The sequence below is a fragment of the Haemaphysalis longicornis genome, unplaced genomic scaffold, assembly GCF_048455015.1.
Source record: "Haemaphysalis longicornis isolate Haplotype H1 unplaced genomic scaffold, Haemaphysalis longicornis Haplotype H1 scaffold_4, whole genome shotgun sequence".
Taxonomy (NCBI): Eukaryota; Metazoa; Arthropoda; class Arachnida; order Ixodida; family Ixodidae; genus Haemaphysalis; species Haemaphysalis longicornis.
This window is the reverse complement of record NW_027526361.1, coordinates 132,625,473-132,648,237: the sequence shown is the minus strand read 5'-3', so window position 1 is coordinate 132,648,237 and position 22,765 is coordinate 132,625,473. Positions and strand designations below refer to the sequence as shown.

The following is a 22,765-nucleotide window of genomic DNA, read 5'->3' as shown; positions in this document are numbered from 1 at the left end:
ATGTGCAGAGTCGTTACACTACATTATGGTTTAGGTGCAATGGAAGAGAGTTGAATTGGTCGCCTATGGCTGGTTCTTGCACTCACAACTTGCAAAAAAAGCATGTGGTCGTGCTGCGCTTTATTTAATGATGGATATGTATTACATATCTTTTATGGTTGTCTTTTGTCTTTAACGGCAAATGCACCCTCGAGGCGCCCATATCATAGTGGCTTTTGAATTTTCAAACATTGAACTTTTTCAAATTTTCGAACATTTTAAAGGCTGATGGAAATGTGACGGTGGTTACGATGCATCAAAAGTCAGTGCGTATTGAAAATTCAAAGAGACAATGAATCCTCGGAAGTTCCGGTGAATATTTATTTCGTTCTCTTGGCATTAGTCGCGGGCAGGCTTTTGCGCGTGAACGACAACCATTGTGCGTTTCATTGAGCAGCCCTTCTCTGTGCAGGTTGAGCGTTCTAGTAGCAGGGAGCGCAGCTCGTCCCGGAAAGCACTGCGCTTGTGCTCGGGAATCTTGGCGTCCAATTTGAAGATGGGCACGTAGTAATCTGCAAACGGAACCAAACGTTTCGGCATTTTTTGTTCTTCTACCCCGTGCTGTATTACAAACTATAGTGACGCCACCTCCATATGCCTATTAGTTTGAGTAAATATCCTTCGGGTAGGACGTTATACTTTTCCCCATCTCTCTCCTTCCACTCTCTCAATACTACTTGTGGTGAAGGGGACCGACACCCCAGATATATATATATATATATATATATATATATATATATATATATATATATATATATATATATATATATATATATATATATATATATATATGAGTCAGAAATAAGGGTTTGCAGTCAAAAAAACCTCGGAAAGCAAAGGGGAGGATGTGGTAGGTCATTGAAACAGATAAAGAATTCGTAAAGAAAAAAAGCAAGTGGAGAAAAAATTTCCACTTTCATATTAATTTATTTTGCATTACGTTGCATATACAAAATTTTCTGTGTTCCTTGCGAAAGAGCGATTTTGTAACAGTTGCCGTTATTTTACCACATGTAGCGACCAATATCTGCTAGATACTTTCAAACTGCTAAATGCTAAACCAAACTTAAGTTCTCAGCCCTGGTAGGGTAACTACGGCTGGTGTGGGAACGCAATTTTTATATTTGGAGCGACGCCCGTATCACCGCATCAAATGTGCAACTCCAGAAAGTGCAACTTTAGGACAAATCCTGGCTGAGCACTGCATTTTTACAGGGTCCTTCTAGTGGCGAAACTCCATCAATCCGGAACCCGGTACTCACCAATCCACGCGTCTACGACCGGCAGCGTCCAGAGGCTGTCGTAAACTTTGCAACTAACAAGCTCGAGACCCGCAGCGGCTACTGCTGCCTTCTCTGCAGCCAAAACATCCTTTTCAACAACTTTTCCGCTGTAAGAGTAGCGCTCCGCGTACACCTCTCGAGGATCCTGGCAAAAAGAGCAAGAAGAAATTGTGTGAGTATTTTCTCCACGATAAATAAAGCAGTCGTTTGTATTTTCGCTGTCTAAAACATAGATGAACAGCCGCTCTAAAACATATCGTTGATTTAAAAGACGGCGTAGAAGCTCTCGTCCGATTTGTAAACCTTCGCGCTCGTTACATAGTTCATGATCACTCACCGACCTCCGTCATCCTGCAAAGGCAAAAATTTCCTCCACAGCACCATGAGCAGGCATGAGCCAATAGGTTGTATTTATTTATTGTTAACCGCTGCCACATGACGTCCGGACAGTTCTTTTTTAAAACTCTGATACGGCGTTGCTTGGCCGAAAATGTGTAGAGGTATGTTTCTATTGCACGTGAAACGAAGGGCTTTGTTGGCGCCAAGGAAATGTGTCGTTTAAGAAATAATTATTACCAGCCAGAATGTTTGTAAACTGCAGCCAATGATTTGTTTTTTAATTCATCGTACCGCTTAGATGAAGGGTCGCGAACGCGCACCGGTGTTTATGCACCGTAGAAAGCGCTCATAGGAGAGCACTAGAATTTTAATAGTCAAGCCCTACACTACTGCTGTGATGTCTGTTGTTGTTCAGGCCTTTCAACGGCCTGACGTTGCTTCGCGCCTTAAGGGGCCATGTAGACAAAACACATGCTGGATTAATTCGAAAGATTGCGTCGGTAGAATCATACTGACACCACCTTTATTGTAAACTTCGTTGAAATAAGCTAAAGAATTAGGGGAAAAGATAGGCGCCAATCCACCCTGTGAAGGTGGATACAAATCGAAGCTTTAAATGACACCCACAACTATTTCCCATGCGACGTCACTTGAATTCACACACTTGGCTCTACAAAGAGTGAAACCAGAGACAAGTGAAATGCACTTAACCACACCATCTATTACTTCAAAGAGTTATCTTTTCCTAAGTTAAATCAATGCATGATTCATGAAGGGCGGTTGGTTGAGTTGTATTGGTGAAGCACATCAGTAAAAACTCTTTACCCTATAAAATTAAAGGAAGCTAAAACGCGGTGTAAGACGATCTCACTTCTCCTGCGTCTCTGCCGCCGCGGAGGAGCAGTGCGATGTCGTGTGTTGGTGTGAGCTTCCTTTACTTTTTACAACTCCTAGCACATGCGCACGACGCGCAGAACATGGTCGCTGCACGTGCCGGGGGCGGAGCGCATAGGGGCATGAGACTTCGCGTGGCTCTATCACGTGACATTCTGCGAGAACTGCGAGGGGGAGGGGGGGCGTAATCCCGCATATGTGGTCGATGACCTTCCGCGCCCCCCCCTCCCCCCTTGTCGCCGCATGGGCTCGTAGCTCAATCGGTAAGACAATAAACTGTTGCTCCAATATCCCTCGCGCTTGCGCGAGGGACATTGGAGCAACATTGGTACATGGAGGGAGATTGAATTGGGTTGGATTGGTTGGATTGGATTAGATTTGGATTGGATTGGATTAATGTGGATTTTGTTGGATTGTGTTGTGTCACAGCCGTGGCCGACGCACTGGCGCCGGCGCGTGCCCTGGTGTGCGCCTCAATTGCGCAGTAGCCAAGTCTGACGCTGCACCGGAGCCGCTTGATGGCCGTTTCGCGTGGCTCGTGAAGAGCCGTGCTGAGCATGCGCGCGCAGCAGTTACAGGACATACTGGACTGGACTGGACTGGATTAGACTGAATTGGACAAGACTGAACTGGATTGGACTGGATTGCTGAACTTTAGCTGACGCTGCGTATATCCTGGCATAGCAGAGCTAAGCCACTACTAATTTTTTCTATGCGTTCAAGGTTCGATTCCACGCGGTGCCATTAAATTCTTTAATTTCATCGCGAGACTTCTGTGTTGACGCCAACGGTCGCGAAAGAACCCTTGGGGGGTAGAGGTAAAAAGATTCGCTTTAAAAAGGAACTGGCCATGCGACCCACTAGTTCATTTCCCGCAACCGAAGCTATGGTTTCATATGTGCCAGTTCTGCGATTGGCTGAAGCCGGGAAAAGCAAACGCAAGTAAGGCCGGGTTCAGACTATTGCCGCAACTGCCGTAATATCTTTGAAGAATGACGTCAGTTCAGTTCTCAGCCAACTGAACTACGTGCCACGCCGTGTTTTTACGTCCGTAGCTCACGATGCGGCTTTTGCGTCAGTAATCTGAACATGGCTTACAAGTTAAGGATTATAAGCTTCCCGAACGAGGTATTAGGGCTCAAATTTAGGGTGCATTCTTATTATAGCAGTAAGAAGGGTGGGTAAGCCGTAGAAGTTACGAAACTACACGTAAGCCTAGAAGTACCGATGCGTACTGCTGTTGGGACTGCGCGCGTTATGCTTGTTTTAGCTGCACAGCACTGCCTGTCTTTGAGATTGTTTCGGCGACACTGGCCGATTGGATAAGCGACGGTGTCTGACGTGACCATACTTGTCGAGCGAGAACCATGTTTCACGAAACGAGTATTTTCTACCTTAACAAAAATAAGCCAAGTACAAATACGCTTAAAAGCAAAGTAAAGGCAGAAAATGACTCGCTGCGGTAGGGTGGCGCCCTCTAGGTTGGCTAACGATAAATAAGTCTCCGCAGCAGACGTCATAAAAAATTCACAGCATATCCACAGGGTGAATGATGATGAGTGGGCGAAGCTCCTGAGGGGAAATCATCGGTAAAACCGTGACTCTTCAGTGAAAGTTCGCCCACTACATCTGTGTCCGAACGTAACGTCTAGAAAGTCTCGCTTAAACCGCGCGTCGGCACCTTGGGGCTGAGCTCGCCTGATGCGTTTTGCAGACGCCTTACGAGCTCTCACTGCATCGGGGTCTGCCTGCCGATACGCGCGCTTTCTCGCCGCTTCCAGTTCTCTGACGTTTTGGAGATCCTCTTCGCACCGCAGCCGTGCCGCTTCGCGTACGGCAGGGTCCTCGCGTCGTTGCCGTGACGCTTGGGCCTCTCGTTCTCGAACGCTGGGATCTTGGCGGCGTCGTCGCGCAGCCAGACGACACGCTTCGGCCTCCCGCTCTCGTACGGCAGGATCTTGGCGGCGGCGTCGCGCAGCTTCACGGAGCGCTTCTGCCTCGCGGGCTCGCACATCTGCAGCCTTATCCATCGGGCGACTCCGAGCGCGCGCCAACAGCGAACGGATTTTATTACAACGCTCCCCGCCATCTAGTAAACAATCTAAGAACTAAACTAGAGGTAGCCACGCCATCTAGTAAACAATCCAAGCGCATCTTTTCATCATATACAAGTACCGCCATCTAGTAAACAATCCAAGAACTAAGCTAGAGGTAGCCACGCCATCTAGTATACAATCCAAGAACTAAACTAGAGGTGGCTACATACATACGTCGAGGATGGACAGACCCACGCCTTAAGGAGCTTCGCCCCTAAAACACACGATCTGGTGGGGGAATTACCTAAAATGATTAATGTATCATTGAACAAAGCACCATTTCCTTTCGGACAAGTGCTAAGAGCACTATAAAACACGAAATCTCTCGAATGAAACCAAACTTGTATTTTGTCTGCATGGCCATTTCCACGCCACAATCTGACGCCTCCGCATAAATTCGCGAGGACGTCATGTTTTCATCGTGTGACGCACAGCGCTGACCAAATATTTCAGTTAAATTCTTTGCTCGACATATTCATTCACTGAAATTTTATTTTTCGCTGCATTTTGGTGATGTTGAACCAAGGAATAGTGTATCGCGCAGCAAAAAAGTGATACTCTGAATATCTTTTTCTTTTTATCCGTAAACGACGAAATGAAGCGCATTGTCTTCCAATGTTACGGAGACGAATTGTAAGGCACTGTCGCCTCATGAATTCGTCTTACACAAAATGCAAATTGGCTGGGTATATTTTTTGTAGTGTTTTTTATGTTTTTATTACAAAGTTCGTCTTAACGACGTTTTATGAATTGTTCTATTTAGTGTTTTCTACGAATACAAAAGCTCACAATCGACGCTGCATCTGGGTGTCAACACGTAGGCTCTTTTTAGCTTCTATACCTTTGGATATGCGTCAGGGAAACGTACCATTTTCCCCTTGTTTTCTTTCTAGAGACTAAGGAGTCCTCTCGCTGTCGCATTTGACAAAGCTACCTCTTTTATTTTTCTACCAGTACGTTGGTTTGTCTGTGGCTTACGGTAGTTTGCCAACGATATGAGATGTTTTTGTAACCATGTACACTGCGGCGCCTGGCAACACACATTGCAATATAAACAAGCATAAAAGCTACAGAATTCGCTAGCATATTTAGTGTTGATTGTAGGAGCAAGCTCGTTGGTGCTGAGAAAAAGAAAGAAGTATAGCGTAATATGTACAACTCAGCGAGAGGGCGCACATGAAACGGGAGAGCGCGCCGCACGCTTCCTGTTTCCCTCCAGCAACATTTATAAGGTTATGAACTCATAAAAAGGGGGTGTATTCGAAATTGGGCGGGCTCGGAATACTGCTGCTGAAATGTCGTATGTGGGAGACAACTCCTCTTCATTCAAACAACTATCCCTCCGTGCCTCCTTTCCCTTTGTTGCAGCTACACTGAGAAACTCACCGGCACGAAGTCCTTCCATTGGTCCATGCAGCTGAGTAGGTACATCACATCCGTTATCACGGTTCCAGCAACGGACACGAGCGCGCATTCTCCGCCTTCCTTCAGCAATTGGAAGAGGTTTCGATAGGCTCTCGGCAAGTCTCGAACGCACTGCATCACCATGAACGAGTACGCGCGGTCGAACTGCCCGTATTTGTCAACCAGGAATTGCGGATCGTCCAGCTCGATGTCCAGGCGTTCGTAGCTGATGCTCGGATGACTGGAGTGCTCGCGGGCACAGTCCACCATGGCGGCCGCCCGATCCACACCCACTATTCGGCGGCAGGGACTCGCAATCGCCAGTAGGGTGTCCTCGGTGAAGTTACCGGGCCCGCAGCCTACGTCCAGGTACTGGTGTTGCTCGCTGTTCGGAAGTTTGAATTGGACGAATTTAAGAGCATCGAGCCGGCCCGAACCTTCAGGTTCCTTAATTGTACGGAAGTGTGCAGGGTTCATATAGCATGAAGAGCCGTGCTTTTCATCCTCCTTTTTGCCAAACTTGCTGGTGGATGACATGACGATTTACGGCTGAAAGAATGGATGGGTGACAGGGGGGAGTGGTATGGGGAGGAGAACAAAAATCAGTGTTAATGTCCCTTCGCAGAGAACTGGTTAGAACACAAAACATGGTGACAGGGAAGCACAGTATTTCTAAAAGAAGCGCACAGTAGATAAGTATACATCTAGCATGTATATACATATGTACGTATATATATATATATATATATATATATATATATATATACATATACGTACATATGTATATACATGCTAGATGTATACTTATCTACTGTGCGTAGATAAGTATACATCTGTATGTAGATGTATACTATCTACATACATATATATATATACGAACAGAAAACTTCGAAATAGGAAGCGACCACGCTTGTTGACAACGTTTCAGCAAAGAGACTTGCCTTCGTCAGGGGAAATCCTTGCCTGGTTGTCGCCTGGATGGCAGGCTGTATATAGGGGTAGGTGCCCATGAGCGAAGAGAGAACGAAGTGGATTGTGCGAACCAGATTGGTTTGGGAGTATTGGGAGTATGCATACTTCTCCTCTTTCTCTCTCTCTCTCTCTCTCTATATATATATATATATATATATATATATATATATAAATACATATATATATATATACATATATATATATATATATATATATATATATATATATATATATATATATATATATATATATATATATATATATATATATATATATATATATATATATATATATATATATATATATATATATATATACCACTACTATAGGTAGCTTAAGAGGGTTGAACCCTGGTCGACCACTCTGGACATGTTGTAGACGCTCGATTCACGGCCCGGGGGTAATAAAGCAGGTCCCCTTCACCCCGAGTAGTCCGAGTGGCGCTGGTTACCACCCCCAAGCGCAAGCAACAAATCCCTTGACATAAATAAACGATAAAGTGGAGGGGAAAAACAGCCCCGCCGGTAGCGCAGTGTTCATCGCACCAGACGCGTATTCTGGAGGTCTTGGGTTCGGATCTCACCCGGGAAGCAATTTTCCTCCACTTTCTTTCTTTCTTTCGAAAATTCTTTATCTGTTTCCTGACCTAACGCATCCTCCCCGTTTGCTTTCCTTGGCATTCCTTAAAACATGCGCGCATCGATCACCCTCTTATCTTTGTTAATGTCTTGTACGCGCGATCATGATCATAGCGTTTTGAGTGAGGGCAGTTGCTTTTCCCTCACTATTTCACTCTTTTTCTCTCCCTCTCTCTCTTGAGAGAGAAAAAGGGAGAGAGTGCAGTTCGGCTCCGGGTCCGGTTTTACACCTTGACATTATACACTGGAACACCGCTGTTACGTTCCTCAGTGTTGTGTTTTCCAGGCTGTTACGTCGCTTGTCATCGGTGGCGGCATAGCTCCCATAGGATATAATGTATTGCGAACCCCGCCCTAACTGCGCAACTTTGGTTCCGTTGCCGTATGATGCGTCGCAACCTGACACTCCAAAGCCGCTTGGGCACCGCCATTTTGGCTTTTGATGAGTCTTGGCCAGGCTTTGCTACTGAACTGGCTACAACAATCCGCGAGCGAGTCGGAGAGACCATCCGCCAAAAAATGCCATCACCATCATCACTGTGCTTACAACAGAAGTTTCACTTCGGAACTCCGAAAGTGCGTGATGGTAGCGCCGCGGCAATGTTGTAATGGTGCCGTGAAGCGTTTTGAGATTAGGTCGGTTGGCTGAGAGCGCGGCCTTCCACGGAGCGCGCCGGTACAGCAGCCGACCAGGCGGTGGCGCTGCGGTAGCGTTGAGATCGCTCTCGGCGCGTCGTTTGCTGCTCCTTCCTTGCTACTCTCGGCGCTTTCTACACCAACCCTACAGTCACTTGCTTGAGTTTTGTCGCACAAAGGCCCATCATCTCGGCAGGACGCAAAACACCCTTTGGGTGCTTTTTTGAATGACATTGGCGTCTTCTTTTCGAGAGGTGCTCAGATAGGTAAGGAGAAATACCGGGCACCGCGCTCTCCCTCAGGGTCCACCTGCCTCGTGGTATCCTTAGTCTGATCGTTCACGATGTGGTCGTAACAGTTGACGATGTCTGAAGGCTCACAATGAATGTCACAGCCGTATGTTTGCGGAGTAGCCAAGACGTTTTTCCGCAGAATCGCGCTTTCGCACGCCTTCGATTCGTCTGGACCCTACGGCGCCTTGAAGAAATGCCACGGCACGGACTTTGTTGCTGCCGAAGCTACCCCGAACGGCAGCCCGGCGCGCAGCACGTCGACAAACCGCACCGACACTTCAGAGATCCACTAAGATATATATGCGCGATGACAGCACAGAGTTAATACGTAATACAGATGTGATGGCAACAATGGAGCTCTAGATAAGGCGTGATTTAACGATGCCAGTTCGACGCTGGCATATTTTCGTGGCTTTCCTCACTCTTCGTTTTCCCGGCTGTTACATTTTTTTCCCGGTCCGCTGAAAAATTGCGCCCACCTCCCCGCGAGGGGAACCCTGTGTAGATGCGACGCATCGTGGGGTTCACTTGGTGTTTCCGTTGGATTGATTCTGAAATCGCGTGAAACGTGTCGGGAACGCGTATGATTATTGTTTTATGATTATTATTATGTTTTATAGGCCAATATTGGTCAATATCTCTAACTGGTATGCTTGGGGCTTCGCTGTCGCAACGACCTTTAATCCATCATTGTTGCTCTGTGTGGGAGCTTCTTTTCTTTTATTGCAAGTGTTAATCATTGTCCCATCATGCGTTGTATCAGTAGCATCTTGACGTAGTTTGAATGAGTCAAGGATATAAGGCGCGTTCGTAGCATTTGATTCTGTCTCGGTTTTGTGGCGCAGTGGGAAGAGCACCATGTACCTGTACCATGTACCATGTACCCCGGTTTCGATCCCACGACCCAACAGGGTCGTGGGATCGAAACCGGGCGCCGCTAGCTATTATTTTTTTTATAGTGCAGGTGGAGGGGTGTGGACGGACAACGCCGTATGGAGGGACAAGGCGAGTGAATGAGATGCAGTCGCATCTGAAACGTATTAACGGGGTTCCACTGTATTGTCAGGGGTAGCAGAAGTGCACGCTGGAACACAGCTCGAGGGGCCAAACGCCAACGACAACGAAGCGCTAGGTGGCACGAACTCTGCTCGTGCTGTCATAGGCACATTGGCAATAGATTCCGTCTCTTTGTAAACAGATCGCTTCTCCACTAACCATCACTCCTTTGATTAGTCCTGCCGACGCGTAACACACACACACACACACACACACACACACACACACACACACACACACACACACACACACACACACACACACACACACACACACACACACACACACACACACACACACACACACACACACACACACACACACACACACACACACACACACACACACACACACACACACACACACACACACACACACACACACACACACACACACACACACACACACACACACACACACACACACACACACACACACACACACACACACACACACACACACACACACACACACACACACACACACACACACACACACACACACACACACACACACACACACACACACACACACACACACACACACACACACACACACACACACACACACACACACACACACACACACACACACACACACACACACACACACACACACACACACACACACACACACACACACACACACACACACACACACACACACACACACACACACACACACACACACACACACACACACACACACACACACACACACACACACACACACACACACACACACACACACACACACACACACACACACACACACACACACACACACACACACACACACACACACACACACACACACACACACACACACACACACACACACACACACACACACACACACACACACACACACACACACACACACACACACACACACACACACACACACACACACACACACACACACACACACACACACACACACACACACACACACACACACACACGTATATATAGACAGAATAGGGGTTGGCAGTCAAGAAAACCTCGGAAAGCAAAGGGGGGAATGTGGAAGGTCATAGAAACAGGTGAAGAATTTTTTGAGTCAGAAAGAAAGTGGTGAAAAAATGCCCGCCGGGTGGAATCCGAACCCAGGACCTCCAGAATACCGGACTGGTGCGATGACCACTACGCTACCGAGGGGGCTGTTTCCCCACTACTTTCTTGGTTATTTATGTTAAGGTATTTCTTGTTTCCTGCACTTGGGGGTGGTAGCCACCGCCACTCGGACAACTCGGGGGGAAGGGGACCTTCCTTTTAACCTGCGGGCCGTCACTCTAGTGTCTACGACATGTTTAGAGTGGTAGACCAGCGATGGATCCTCTTAAGCTACCTTTGGCGCCAAGACTGCCAGAACCGAGGCCCTCGCTATGCATGTAGCAAATCAGAAATGGGAAATGAGGGGCTGGGTGAATTAAGACAGAATAAGCGTTAGCAGTCAAGAAAACCTCGGAAAGCAAAGGGGGAAATGCGGTAGGTCATAGAAACAGATGAACAATTTTTTGAAAAAGAAAGAAAGTGGTGAAAAAAATGCCAGCCGGGTGGAATCCAGAACCTATGACCTCCAGAATACCGGTCTGGTGCGATGACTCCAAAAATTCTTAGGACGTTGTGAGGTCCTAATGTACTCCGCACTGTTACAGGCGAGGGAGTTAGCCGTTTGACTCGCGGATCCTGACTCACGGTCGTAGCCCAATGGGTAAGACGACTGACACTAGCTCTGTCTGGTCTACCGGACACAGGCTCGAAACCCGCCGGTGTCTGTGTGCTTTTTTTGCGATTGTAAATGCTATGCGCACGGACGCGGACGGACATTGTGCGGTCCTAAGGTGCTCCGCACCTAATTCTGATCGCGTACGGTATCTTTTATAAGGGGAGATTACTTTAACAATACGTCGAACGATTTCTGGCAAAGTTATTTCGAAGTCTGCATAAAAGGTGCTTCAAATGAGCGTTTCCTCCGATGCCTCCTAAACCACAAAGCCCCCAAATTTGAGGCGTGCTAAAACGTACCTTTCACGTGGCTCCGATGTTACGGTTGTGTGGCTTCGAAAGCTTTCGCTATTCTGGCGCTGCCGCTGGTCCCGGGGGTTTTTATTTAGTTTTTAGGCGGGAATGACGGGAAAATGCCTGACACGTGCATAGTGTACTATCGAAGTTAACCGGACGTCTGCACCGGATGTGAAAGCAGAGGCGAGCGAGGCAGGCGCATGGTTGTTGTAAAAAAAGCTGTTTGTAAACGTTTGCGTATCTGGACATTAACTGCGCGGGTCTTCGACCTGCTCTTATGGCCTACAACGAAAGGTCGACCGGAAGGTTAGTTATCCACACCTCGTATGGAACTTGCGAGTAGGGAACACTCGTGCCCCGGATCTCCCCATGAATGCTGTGGTATCTGTGCAAGCCGTGGATTACGGCTTCATGACAGATTTGTGTTCACGAAACTGAAACTAGTTCACCTCCACTCTTGATAACCCTCCCCCTGGTCCCCCCCCCCCCCCCCCAACTCAACGGTTCTGAGCACTCTGTCTTTCTGTTCAGTTCCCCCAGACTCCACATAGACAAACACGACGCCCAGTTTTCTCTGTCATTGCTAGCGCAGTAACGAGAAACCAAGTTCATCTTTCCGTGCGAAGTTTTTTCACTGTGTAGACTTGCACGCTCTAAAAAATGCGGCTAATGTCAAGAGAAACTACCGTCCAGAATCCTCTCGTCAACTGGAAGCAGCCGTTTCACTTTGGGGATTTTGACAAATAGAAGCCCCAGAGAAGTTCATCCCTTCAACTCATCCTTAAGGAAAATTTTACCAGCAAAATCGTAACCTCGTACCTGCGTGCGTGCCCCTATTAGGTTCTCTTTTTTATTTTTCAGTACAATTTACGAAGATTACGGCAAGCGCAAATAAACATGACACAGGACAGGAGGCAAAACGCTATTTGCACCGTCATTTATTTCATTTCATGTCGCTTTGCAATGTAGAGTTAACGTGAACGACGCCGAGTGCTCATTTTCTAACATTTTGCTTCACACCCATATAAACTTCTCTTCTTTTTGCTGGTGGATCAGCGAACTTTCAATTTAGTGGATGTACAAATTTTTAATTCAATTCTTTTTAGCGCCGAAATTTGTGGCGCAGCGAGAGGGAATTTCTCACCCGCCGCGGTGGCTCAGTGGCTAAGGCGTTGCGCTGCTGAGCATGAGGTCGCGGGTTCGATTCCCGACCGCAGCGGCCGCTTTTCTGATGGAGGCGAAAAGCAAAAACGCCCGTGTGTACGAGATTTCGGCGCACGTTAAAGATCCCCAGGTGGTCAAAATTAATCCGGAGCCCTCCACTGCGGCGCGCCTCATCACCTGCGTTGCGTCGGCGCGTTAAACCCTACAATCGAATCAATCGAGTGAATTTTTCAGGAACTGAATGAAAAAAAAAAACCCGTAAAAACATTGCCTGGTAATTACGATACGGGTCTTAAACGAAATTTGAGCGCAGTGCAAACTTCAGTCATCTCGGTGTCGGCGCATAGCTGCAGCGTCTCAGGAAGTAATCGCGTCATCATCTAACACACCATCGCGTCAGCTACTCTGGCATTCTCTCTCAGCGTGTCACCGCCGCCGAGCATGTTGTTGTAAATTGTTTGAACCTCCCACCGAAACGTCACGTCGTTCAGATGGAACACCCGACGAAGAGGGCGACGAAGAAACGGTGTACGTGCAGCGCGTACCGCGTACTAGGCTTTTGTGCTTTTTGTGAACTTGAAAGATAAGACGCTTTGCTTTCATGTATGCCTGGTTTTGCGTCTCCTTTCTCGGACGCCATTAGACGCCGAGGCGCGGTTTTTCCACACGCCTCGCGCGGCCTCGGCATACCCTCACTTTCCCTGCTTTCTTAATAAATCACCACCACCGCCCTTTTCCCCCGGCCCGGATAAAATCACGTATAACATCCTGCGAAATCTTAGCTCAGACTCTCAACAATCTCTCCTCACTCTTTTTAACCATGTCTGGGAGACTGGCACGATCCCTTCATCCTGGAAACATTCTGACATCGTTCTTATCCCCAAACCCGGAAAACCTGCTTCTAAAGACAATCTTAAACCCATTTCGCTTACCTCGTGCGTAGGCAAACTTCTCGAACGCATGGTGCTTACCCGCCTCGAATGGCACATGGAACACAACTGCCCCCTCCCCTACACCCAAAGCGGCTTCCGTCACGACATTTCGACACAGGACACACTGCTCCGCATCTCTCAAGATCTTTACGAATTCCCAAGCTCCTCCCAACCTCGGGGCCTCCTAGCCCTCGACATTCACAAAGCATTTGACACAGTTTCACACCAGGCCATCCTCGCTAACCTTGCCCGAACAAACTGCGGTAGCCGAATGTATAACTATATCAAATCCTTTCTCTCAGACCGCACAGCCTCTTTAAGCATCCCGGGATCGTCGGCTCCATCTTTTTATTTAACCTCTGGCACCCCACAGGGCTCAATCCTGTCTCCAACCCTTTTCAACCTGGCACTAGCCCAACTGCCTCCCCTCCTAGACTCTATCCCTCACCTCTCCTACTCCATCTATGGCGATGATATTACCCTCTGGTCCTCCCATGGTAGCCCAGCCCAACTCGAAGAAACCCTCCAAGAAGCATGTGTCGTAATAAACAGCCATGTTCGCACCTTAGGTCTCGCTATCTCCCCTTCCAAATCGGCTCTCATGATCATAACGAACAAGAAAGGCAGAGCCCCTGACCGTGACCTCATCAACATCTCCATTGATAACACCCCAATTCCCAAAACAGACTCACTAAAAATTCTAGGTCTTACTTATCACTACTCCGGTAGTTCCTACCCTACACTTCGAACTATACACTCTCAGATCGAGCAAATGATTCATCTGCTGCACCGCGTCACAAATCGCCACTCTGGCTTACACGAACAACACCTCCTACGTATTATAGATGCTTTTACCATGTCCCGCATACTGTACACAGTGCCATACCTGCATCCCACACCCACCCAACTAACCAAACTAGAGGCAGCTCTCCGAAGCTCTACCGCATAGCCCTCGGCGTGCCCCGATACGCTCCTACTAACAATCTTATCGCGACCGGCACATATAACACTATAGAAGAACGTATTCAGATACACAAACAAGCCCAACTTCAGCGCCTTCAGACATCTCACCAGGGTCGGGCACTGTTGCAGACGATGGCCTACCCTACTTCTTCGCTTCCTCCAATCCCTACAACTTCCCCTCCTTGGGCCACGTTCCCTCGTATCCGCATAGAACCCCTACCTAAGAATATGAACCCCTCCAGGCATGCCACCCGCCGCTTTCTACGCTGTAAAGCCCTCACCAAACGTGTCTCCTTTCTAGAAAAGCAAGGATCAGCGGTATATTTTACAGACGCCAGTCATTTTCCCTCTACGCAAATAGGAACCGCAGCCTTTTTACGCCACTCGTCGTTGGTTTCCGCTCAAACGCCTTTTTTCTGCCCGCCAGATGCCACCTCCCTAGAAGAGCACTCCATCGCTCTTGCCATAGAGCATGCTGCTCTCACAACCTCCACCGAACACCCCACTTATATCTTCACAGATTCGCAATCCGCCATCCGAAATTATTTACGGTATACCGTCAACCCCTTTTCTTCTAACTTAGTGACTGACACTCTCAACAGACATCCTTCTCACCTCTTTGTCCTGGTATGGGTACCTGGCCACGCTAACATGGACGGCAACGCAAGAGTAAACGCGCTTTTCCGAGATCTATCCCCGGGTCCGTCTATGCTCTGGCCAACCTCATACCATCCTCCTTCCACTCGTCTTCATGATCGCGAGACCCGTAAATTCACTTTACTTTCCTATCGCCTCGCCCGCCAAGTCTACCCTTCTCCAGACCCGCGCCTCACTCGCGCCCAAACCGTTCTTCTCCGCCGGGCTCATACCCGCTCCCTCCCATCTCACGACATTCTACATCGCATTCGCAAGTGCTCCGGTCCCCCAACCTGCCCTTCTTGCGGCGCATACCCCTCTATTCCCCACTCCTACTGGGACTGCCACCCCCCGAAGCTTCCCCCCTCCCTCTCCCGCATCACCTCGTGGGACACTTGGCTGGCTCCCCCGCCCGGAACAGACGTTCGGGCCGCCCAGGAGGCTCTCTGCCTTCATATCCAGAAGATCTCCAAGGACATTCTGGACTACTATGAAGACAGTGACGTCTCAGGATCCGTCGTTTAGCTGACCTGGACTTAGGTCGGTGACTGGACAATAAATGTTTTCTCTCTCTCTTTCCCACTTTCGACATACTTTCCTCCTCCCCTTTCCTGCTCGCTCTATCTCGTCTATCTTTGAGGTCTTTCCTCTTCGTTCGCTCAGTTACAACGAGGCCAACGGCGACGCGAAACCGCGGTAGCGGGCGCTAGAGATTCGCCGTAAAAACCGCGCCGTACGGGCAGGTATGAGTGTGTAACCCCCGCGTCCGGACGGTCATGGGGCGCGCATAGTTTTAGCATTCCGAAAGCGCTTCATCCTTTTTAAGCTTCATTTATTCCTTACGCACAATGTGCGAATATACACGACTAAGCAGTAGTCATACTCGGCAATATCAGCCTTGAAAAGGGATGGTTAAGTACAGCACTCAGTTTTCGTGCCAATAAAGAAGCGAAAACGGCAGGGTTAAGTATATGGTTGCTTGCTGAGATGAGAGAGAAAATAAACTTTTATGGATACCAAGTACACGCTTCCTAGAGGTGTCCTCATTCCGCGTCGTCTGCAACTCGTGCCGCTTAGCCAGCGCTTCCGATCAGGCGCAGCTGATCTTCGAGGCCCCCCTGGAAAACGCTGTCGCACAAATATCTGTATAAAGGGGGGGGGGGGGGGGGCGGGCTGTCTAGGGTAGATTTATTTACCTAGATGGAGGCGTAGCCGGCAAGATATATCTGCTGGTGGAAAAGGAGAACCTCCGCCGCGCCATGCGTGCTCTACTTCCACCGCGTGGAACTGACCTCCCTAGTGGGCTCGCTTGCTGGGAGCAGGCCCGACTGCCTGAGGCTTCGCTTCGCGTTGGGGTGGCGTTATCCACAGCAGTTACCCATGCGCTTGGCCTCCTTGCTATAACACGCCGTGTGCAGACACCTGCCCATTCTGCGTGCTTCCTGCGTCAGAAGCTGACGTTGAACTTTTGCTGTGAGCTTGCACAGGTCTTGGAAGCGCCCAAATGCAACCTTTACGAGGCACAGGGCTCCATCCTGGAAGACCCCCAAATCTTAAGCGTTGGATATGCGGGCCCCCGCACCGGTCTCCTCTTGTATTTTTGCGTGAACAGGGTGGAATGTTGTACCTTTCAACACTTTCTCTAATGCCCTAGGGCGATATCTCGCAAAAAAAGAAACAGAGACAGAAACGAGTACGCACAAGGAGAGCACCCGCTGTCTTGTTCAGGGTCCCAGGTTCTCCGTAGGACCTGAAAAGCGGGAAAAAATGTTTGGGGGACAAAGATGTTCATCCAGGTGAGTTGAGAATAGATAACCTTAAGTGCGCGGAATATTATTTTCCTGGTCTCATCCTGCATTCCGGCCTCATCAGCGCTGCACGGCGGGCCAAACCTCGTGGCAAGGGGTTGCGAGCTGCCCGCCGGGGATGCCACTGTGAGCTAAGGTTGGTCTCTGAATGACTATTCCAAACGTTGTGTCGTGAAGTCGGCCAAATAAGGAGCTGACAATATAAGCAGCGCAAGAGATAAATGTAAGTAGCGTCTCTGAATATGGTGCTTAGTCATTGATGAGCAGAATCCTTCTTTTCACTCTTACCTTTTACCCAGTACACACGCTTGCAATATTGATTAGTAGGCGATCGCACCACTACACGATGCTCCCAGTGCTCCGGCTTTCCGAATGCCTCAAGTATGCCTTGGGACTGCATCATTTCGGAACCATGATCAAGTCCTCATCAATCTCTTTTCCACCATCTCTCTTCTCTCCAAGATTGGCTCGCGCAGCCGGAGGGGCCGACCCGGTGACCTGGTGGTGAGCCCTGGTGGCTTATATTCGTCCAGAATTCCCGCCTTCCTCGCTTCTTTTTTTTAATTTTAATAATTTCCAATCTCTGCGCATTAACCCGACAATCCGGGTCTTTACAATAAGTCCCAAAGGATGTATTCTGCTTAAACTTTTTGCGCATTATAACTACTGCAACGAGTATTTCTGGTTACCAGGTCGTTGGTCACCTGGGTTCAGAGGTCGTTGTGAACGATGTGTGCATGCATACAGTGTATCGTTGATGCTTCTGTGGAAGTTCTGAAGGCTGTTACATTCGTTTCGTTGGCAGGCATTGTGGTAGCTGTTTCATATGCGGCTCATTCGCCATACGTGGGATAAACAATAGTAAAAAAAAAATTGAGTCACTTCATACGGATGGTTGATAACCAGCGAAGGTGGGATGCGGGCTATACGCAGCCCACCCATTACCATGACAGAAGGAATGTAAAATTAAAAATGGAGGGCGGAGGGAACACCTCCCCGGGGTGCCGGGGAAACGAGAAACGCAAGCCCTTGGAACTCCGATGACGAGAGAAGGGTGCTAAGATAGACATCGGCGACGCGGTTCGCACGCTAGAATAAATCTTTAAGAAACCTTCATTGAGTCGCAACCTTTATATATCTTAGCTCATTGACCTAGAAATATCCCGGTGTCAACACAAGCTGTACAAAAAGTCAAGTGAACCAAGGAACGCCGGAAGCTGACCAAAGCATGCCAGCCGTGGATAAGAGATGATTCATGATTCCCAAAATTATCAAATGATTGATTAGGGATTAATAGCAATGTCAGTGGGGTGGGCATAAGATGGAATAAGGTGGAATAAAATAAAAATATGATTAATTTATGCGGAATACAATGAATTAGGATGGAATAAGAAGTGATCAGGGAACTGTAGTGATGTATATATAAATGAATGGGATTAGGTTAAAAAAATGAGTTAAGGTTGATTACGTCAGACAAGATGGAATAACGTAGATTGAAATGAAATGAGCCGGATTAAGATATATGCGGGGGGATTAAGGTAAAGATTACGTGGAATATAATAGGTTAAGGTGAATTAAGACAAACTAAGGTAGATTAGGATAGATTAAGGTGAACTAAAAGGAGCAAAAAGAGTAAATTGGCGTGACTGCTGTGTCGATGTGCGGACGGGTAAGTAAAACGTACGCGTCGCCATAGTAAAAACACGTTAAAAGGGTTTAGTGCCGCGAGAAATTCTTATCTTCATCAGGGTGTGCTGATCTTGAAAATGGCGTTTGTGGATTACTCATCCACGCGAAATACATATCCATGTGATGAGACGCATAAGCTTTTAAAGCATATGCGTCTTTAAAGCATATGCTTTTAAAGCATATGCATCACATATCCAAGTGGTGAGACGCATATGCTTTTCCCGCGAATTTGGTACCTGTATCTTTGCACACGCAGAACAAATATTCACGGAACCTTAACGATAATCAGGTTCACTGCAATAAACAGCGGCAAGAAAGTCTCGTTAAGCAATGGACGTCAGAAACCTGTCGTGCTTTGTAAATACACACTTCACGTATAATAGCAGATTTCAATAGAGATCCTCAAAATTCGATGTCTGCATTGTAATGATTATATATGCTGCATTGCAGCATCAATATATTCATTTAAATTCCGAAACACGGGAAGGTGATAGTTCGACGACCCAAGGAGAATGCATGACAATCATGGCATATGCGTATTGAACTACCAAGTTGACGTAGGAAGCCCGGATTTTGGCCAATGAAAAGCTGGCAGGACCACTGTAAAAAAGGTGCCAAGCCTCGAAACAGTGCAGGCGAACGCGTCACTGATTAGCGCAAAGTGGAGAGGACTCATTACATGCAACACATACAAAAAAGGTGCAGGTGGTGAATAAAAATAAAGCAGTTATGTTTCACTCGTTTTATGAAAACTGCCTAGGGAAGAACGCCTTACAGAAGTCTTCTGTGTTAACCCTGAGAACCGCCGCTGGTCTCAGTGTCTAACGCATTGCGCTAGTGAGCCGCGGGTTCGATTACCGGAATTTTTCCTGTCACCGGTGTAAAAAAAAAAAAAAAAGACAGTGTGCGCGAGATTTAGCTGCACGTAAATGATTCAAAACTAATTTAATTATCTCCCCGCCACCGAAATTATTGCTTCTCAAAGCTGGGCCGCAACTTCGCGGCGTATAACCCGGAATTTCAGTGTTTGATCTATAAATTGCAGAGTTCTCGCAAAAGGCATCCTAGGAACAATTATCAACCAACAATGTCGAGTGGTGGTATAGTTTATTCTTAAGCTAATTATGCAGTTGTATTATATAAGCTGGAATGTGAATGTCTTAAATGACTATTTTTCGCCGTGAATACGGGGCAATAGCTGGAATATTTTGTACTTAAAAATAGGACAGCTGCTCCTATCCGTCATCGAAAAATGTACTGTAAAGCGGACGTGTACCTTCACTTTAGATGACAATTTTCTCCATGGCATTCTGTCTGTTTTCCTCAGCGCCATCCACTAAACGCGTTCCCGAATTCTGATAAAATTGCTTTAAAACCACATTTGTTGTCGATGGTGAGTCTATCATTCTTCATTATTACCATTGGCAATATTATCTCAGGAGCACGTATTTACGGGTTCTGTGAAAGTCGTTTTGAAGCCTATTTGAGCGGGCCTTTACAAAATGCTACCAGGATAACAAATTTCAATTGATTGCTCGTTTTTGAAAGCAGTACATTTTGGTAAAACTCAGCTCTCAGTGACGCTGGTACAACTCAGAATTCTGGCGGAGTGTATGCAGAAAACGCGGGCTATTAAAATTTAGTGGGTGAATTTTAATAACACATCAGATGAAAGTCAAGAAGATAAGATATTTTGCATTTTTATTTGAATTTCTCGTCAACCGCATATCCAGAATCACATATAATTTAAGGGCCTTCTTTTAAGTTTTCACAGACGAGCAAAATGTGGGTCGCCGTGTGGCCACCCGCTGCACTAGAAACTCTTTACACTCAGCAATCCTCATGATAGAAGTGAATAAATACATCAGAATGACTGAATTAAGTACTACACCTCTGGAAACAGGCAATAAAAATACCTTCATCCACGTAAAAAGATTGGGCGGATGTGCAATGGCAGCGCTACATGGATGACCTCTAAGGTTACCCACAAGTTAAATATGCTCCGTCATAAATACGGCGCCGGGGTTTCAGGTACCGCCGGTGTTTATATACGCACACAATATCCGTTTGTCGTTTTGTGGGACAGGATATCCCGTGCCTTTGCACTCACCGAAAACGAGATATAGGCTGAATTATTTATATGGTGGTACGGACTCGTTTCGCCTTTCTTCTTCTTTCTTATATGCAGTGACTGTGTCACCACACGACCAATTTTACTGCGTAGAATTTTCTACCGAATACCCCCCCACCCCCCCGCCCCCCAATCGCGTAACAACCGGTTTGTGCACAAAAAAGAAATCATGGTTGGCCAACTTGGCAGGTTTAATTGCTATAATAGGAGGAGCAGGAGGAGGAGATAGCCTTTATTACACCGGGAAGACGCTAGGTCAAGGGGGTGAAGCGGGAGCAGAGAGTGGGATATTCGTAGCTTGGGACATCTTGAAAATTAACCGTTCAAGTTGAAGCTGGTTTCCTCCTTACGAAGGCGGAAGAGGCCACGTGGGGTGAGGAGAGCAGGCTCACGGCTTTAAACTGCTCGCGCTAGACCGCTTTCTAGAACACTGGAACCCTCCACGTTGACTTTAATTGGTATAATAGTGTGCATTGAGATGGCTTATCTAAGGAGATCTTTAGCAACAAAATACAAAAAAAGAAAAGTGGAAAATGCATAAATATGAACTAATAAAAATATCCATCTCATACATGTCCCCCAAGGAACCACTACAAAAATAAAAAGCCCCGAACGACATCGACGGAAACACAAATGAATGAATGAATGACCTTTATTTAGAAAGAGGCCTGAGGCCCTGGTGTGGGTTATGGGGAAAAGGAAAGGGGAACACCCGTATTACAAATGATCACACGACGCTGCAATCGTTTAGAGTTTCTGTTCCAGTTAGCTGCAGGCATGGTTTGAGTGTTCACATAGGCACTGGTCGTTGATGTGTTGAGCACTGTCACGAAGGTTTACACGGGTACAGTCGCGTGCCCGAACGCATGAAAAAAGGGTGGGGGTCAGTCAGCCACTATACAACTCTGGACAGACTACTTTGTACAGCAAAGTGTGCTACCCTTTCAAGGGTGCGTGGATTGCCTCTAATAAGCTGCAAGTGCGCTTTTGGTTTATGCGGAGCTGCCCGAGACTCTAGGAGTTGCTCTCTGCGCCTTAAGAAGGCTTAACATGGCCAAATTAGATGAAAGAGATTGGAGGTAGTCTGTGCCGCACAGAAGAAATCAGGCTTCGGCATTTAGATGCCGAAGCCTGATTTCTTGTCTATTTAGAAATGATATGCGGTGCGTAAGCCGCATCCGCATACACCTTGTTGTCGAAGACTTCTTTTCGTCTCGATAGCGTCTTTAAAGGTGTAAAAACATAAGGTCGGGAAGCTTCAGCTAGACGTTGTATGCTGAGTCGTTTGAATCGTTGGTACTCTTGACCAGTTAGTAGTGGGTAAGTCTGTTTGGGCGGACGCAGCGCTCTCAGGGACGACGGGGGGACCAAGGGAGAATTCTGTACACAGTTCCGGGCAGCATAATGTGCCAGTTGGTTTCCCTGCTCTCCTGGCGTATGGGCTGGTGTCCAAGTCATGCGGACTTTGATTCCTTCAATATTGAGTTCTTGTGCCCTTTTTAGTAGGAATTGGCTTTAAAATTTTGCGTGAAGGCTTTGTTAAGCTCCCGGAGTGCCACGTAAGAGACTGTTACGGCTCTGAATTTCCTTGTTTGTAGTTCTGAGTGATTCGGAATGCTTTGCAGAGCGCAATATTCCAAAGAGTTCCGGTTCGTTGGTGAGTCCACAAGTGTTAGTAATGGTGCGACACCCATCTGTCTGAGGAAGTTCTGGACATTGTCATGCGATGGCTGCAGCAGTGTCAGTAACAGCAGCATCGGTGAAG

General features: G+C 47.4%; 1 protein-coding gene across 2 annotated transcripts; it reads right to left on the bottom strand.

The window, feature by feature from the left end:
- Positions 1–351: 351 nt before the first annotated feature.
- LOC144180576 (uncharacterized) lies at positions 352–11,722 on the bottom strand. Of its 2 annotated transcripts, XM_077708906.1 has the most exons (4): positions 11,681–11,722; positions 6,038–6,604; positions 1,302–1,467; positions 352–551 (listed from the first exon to the last, which is right to left on the bottom strand). In XM_077708906.1, the coding sequence occupies exons 2-4, from the start codon at positions 6,590–6,592 to the stop codon at positions 379–381; spliced, it is 894 nt and encodes a 297-aa protein (XP_077565032.1). In that variant the 5' UTR covers positions 6,593–6,604; positions 11,681–11,722; the 3' UTR covers positions 352–378. The 2 variants fall into 2 exon arrangements, with proteins under 2 accessions (XP_077565032.1, XP_077565031.1); XM_077708905.1 differs by lacking the exon at positions 11,681–11,722 and having other exon boundaries at positions 6,038–6,625.
- Positions 11,723–22,765: the final 11,043 nt, after the last annotated feature.

What these genes read in the sequence shown, in the direction of transcription:
- LOC144180576 (XM_077708906.1), bottom strand. Translation starts at nt 6,592, where the DNA reads ATGTCATCCACCAGCAAGTTTGGCAAAAAGGAGGATGAAAAGCACGGC. An exon ending in AATGGAAGGACTTCGTGCCG is followed by an intron (nt 1,468 to 6,037) that starts GTGAGTTTCTCA and finishes TCTTTTTGCCAG; the next exon opens with GATCCTCGAGAGGTGTACGC. An exon ending in GGTCGTAGACGCGTGGATTG is followed by an intron (nt 552 to 1,301) that starts GTGAGTACCGGG and finishes TTCCGTTTGCAG; the next exon opens with ATTACTACGTGCCCATCTTC.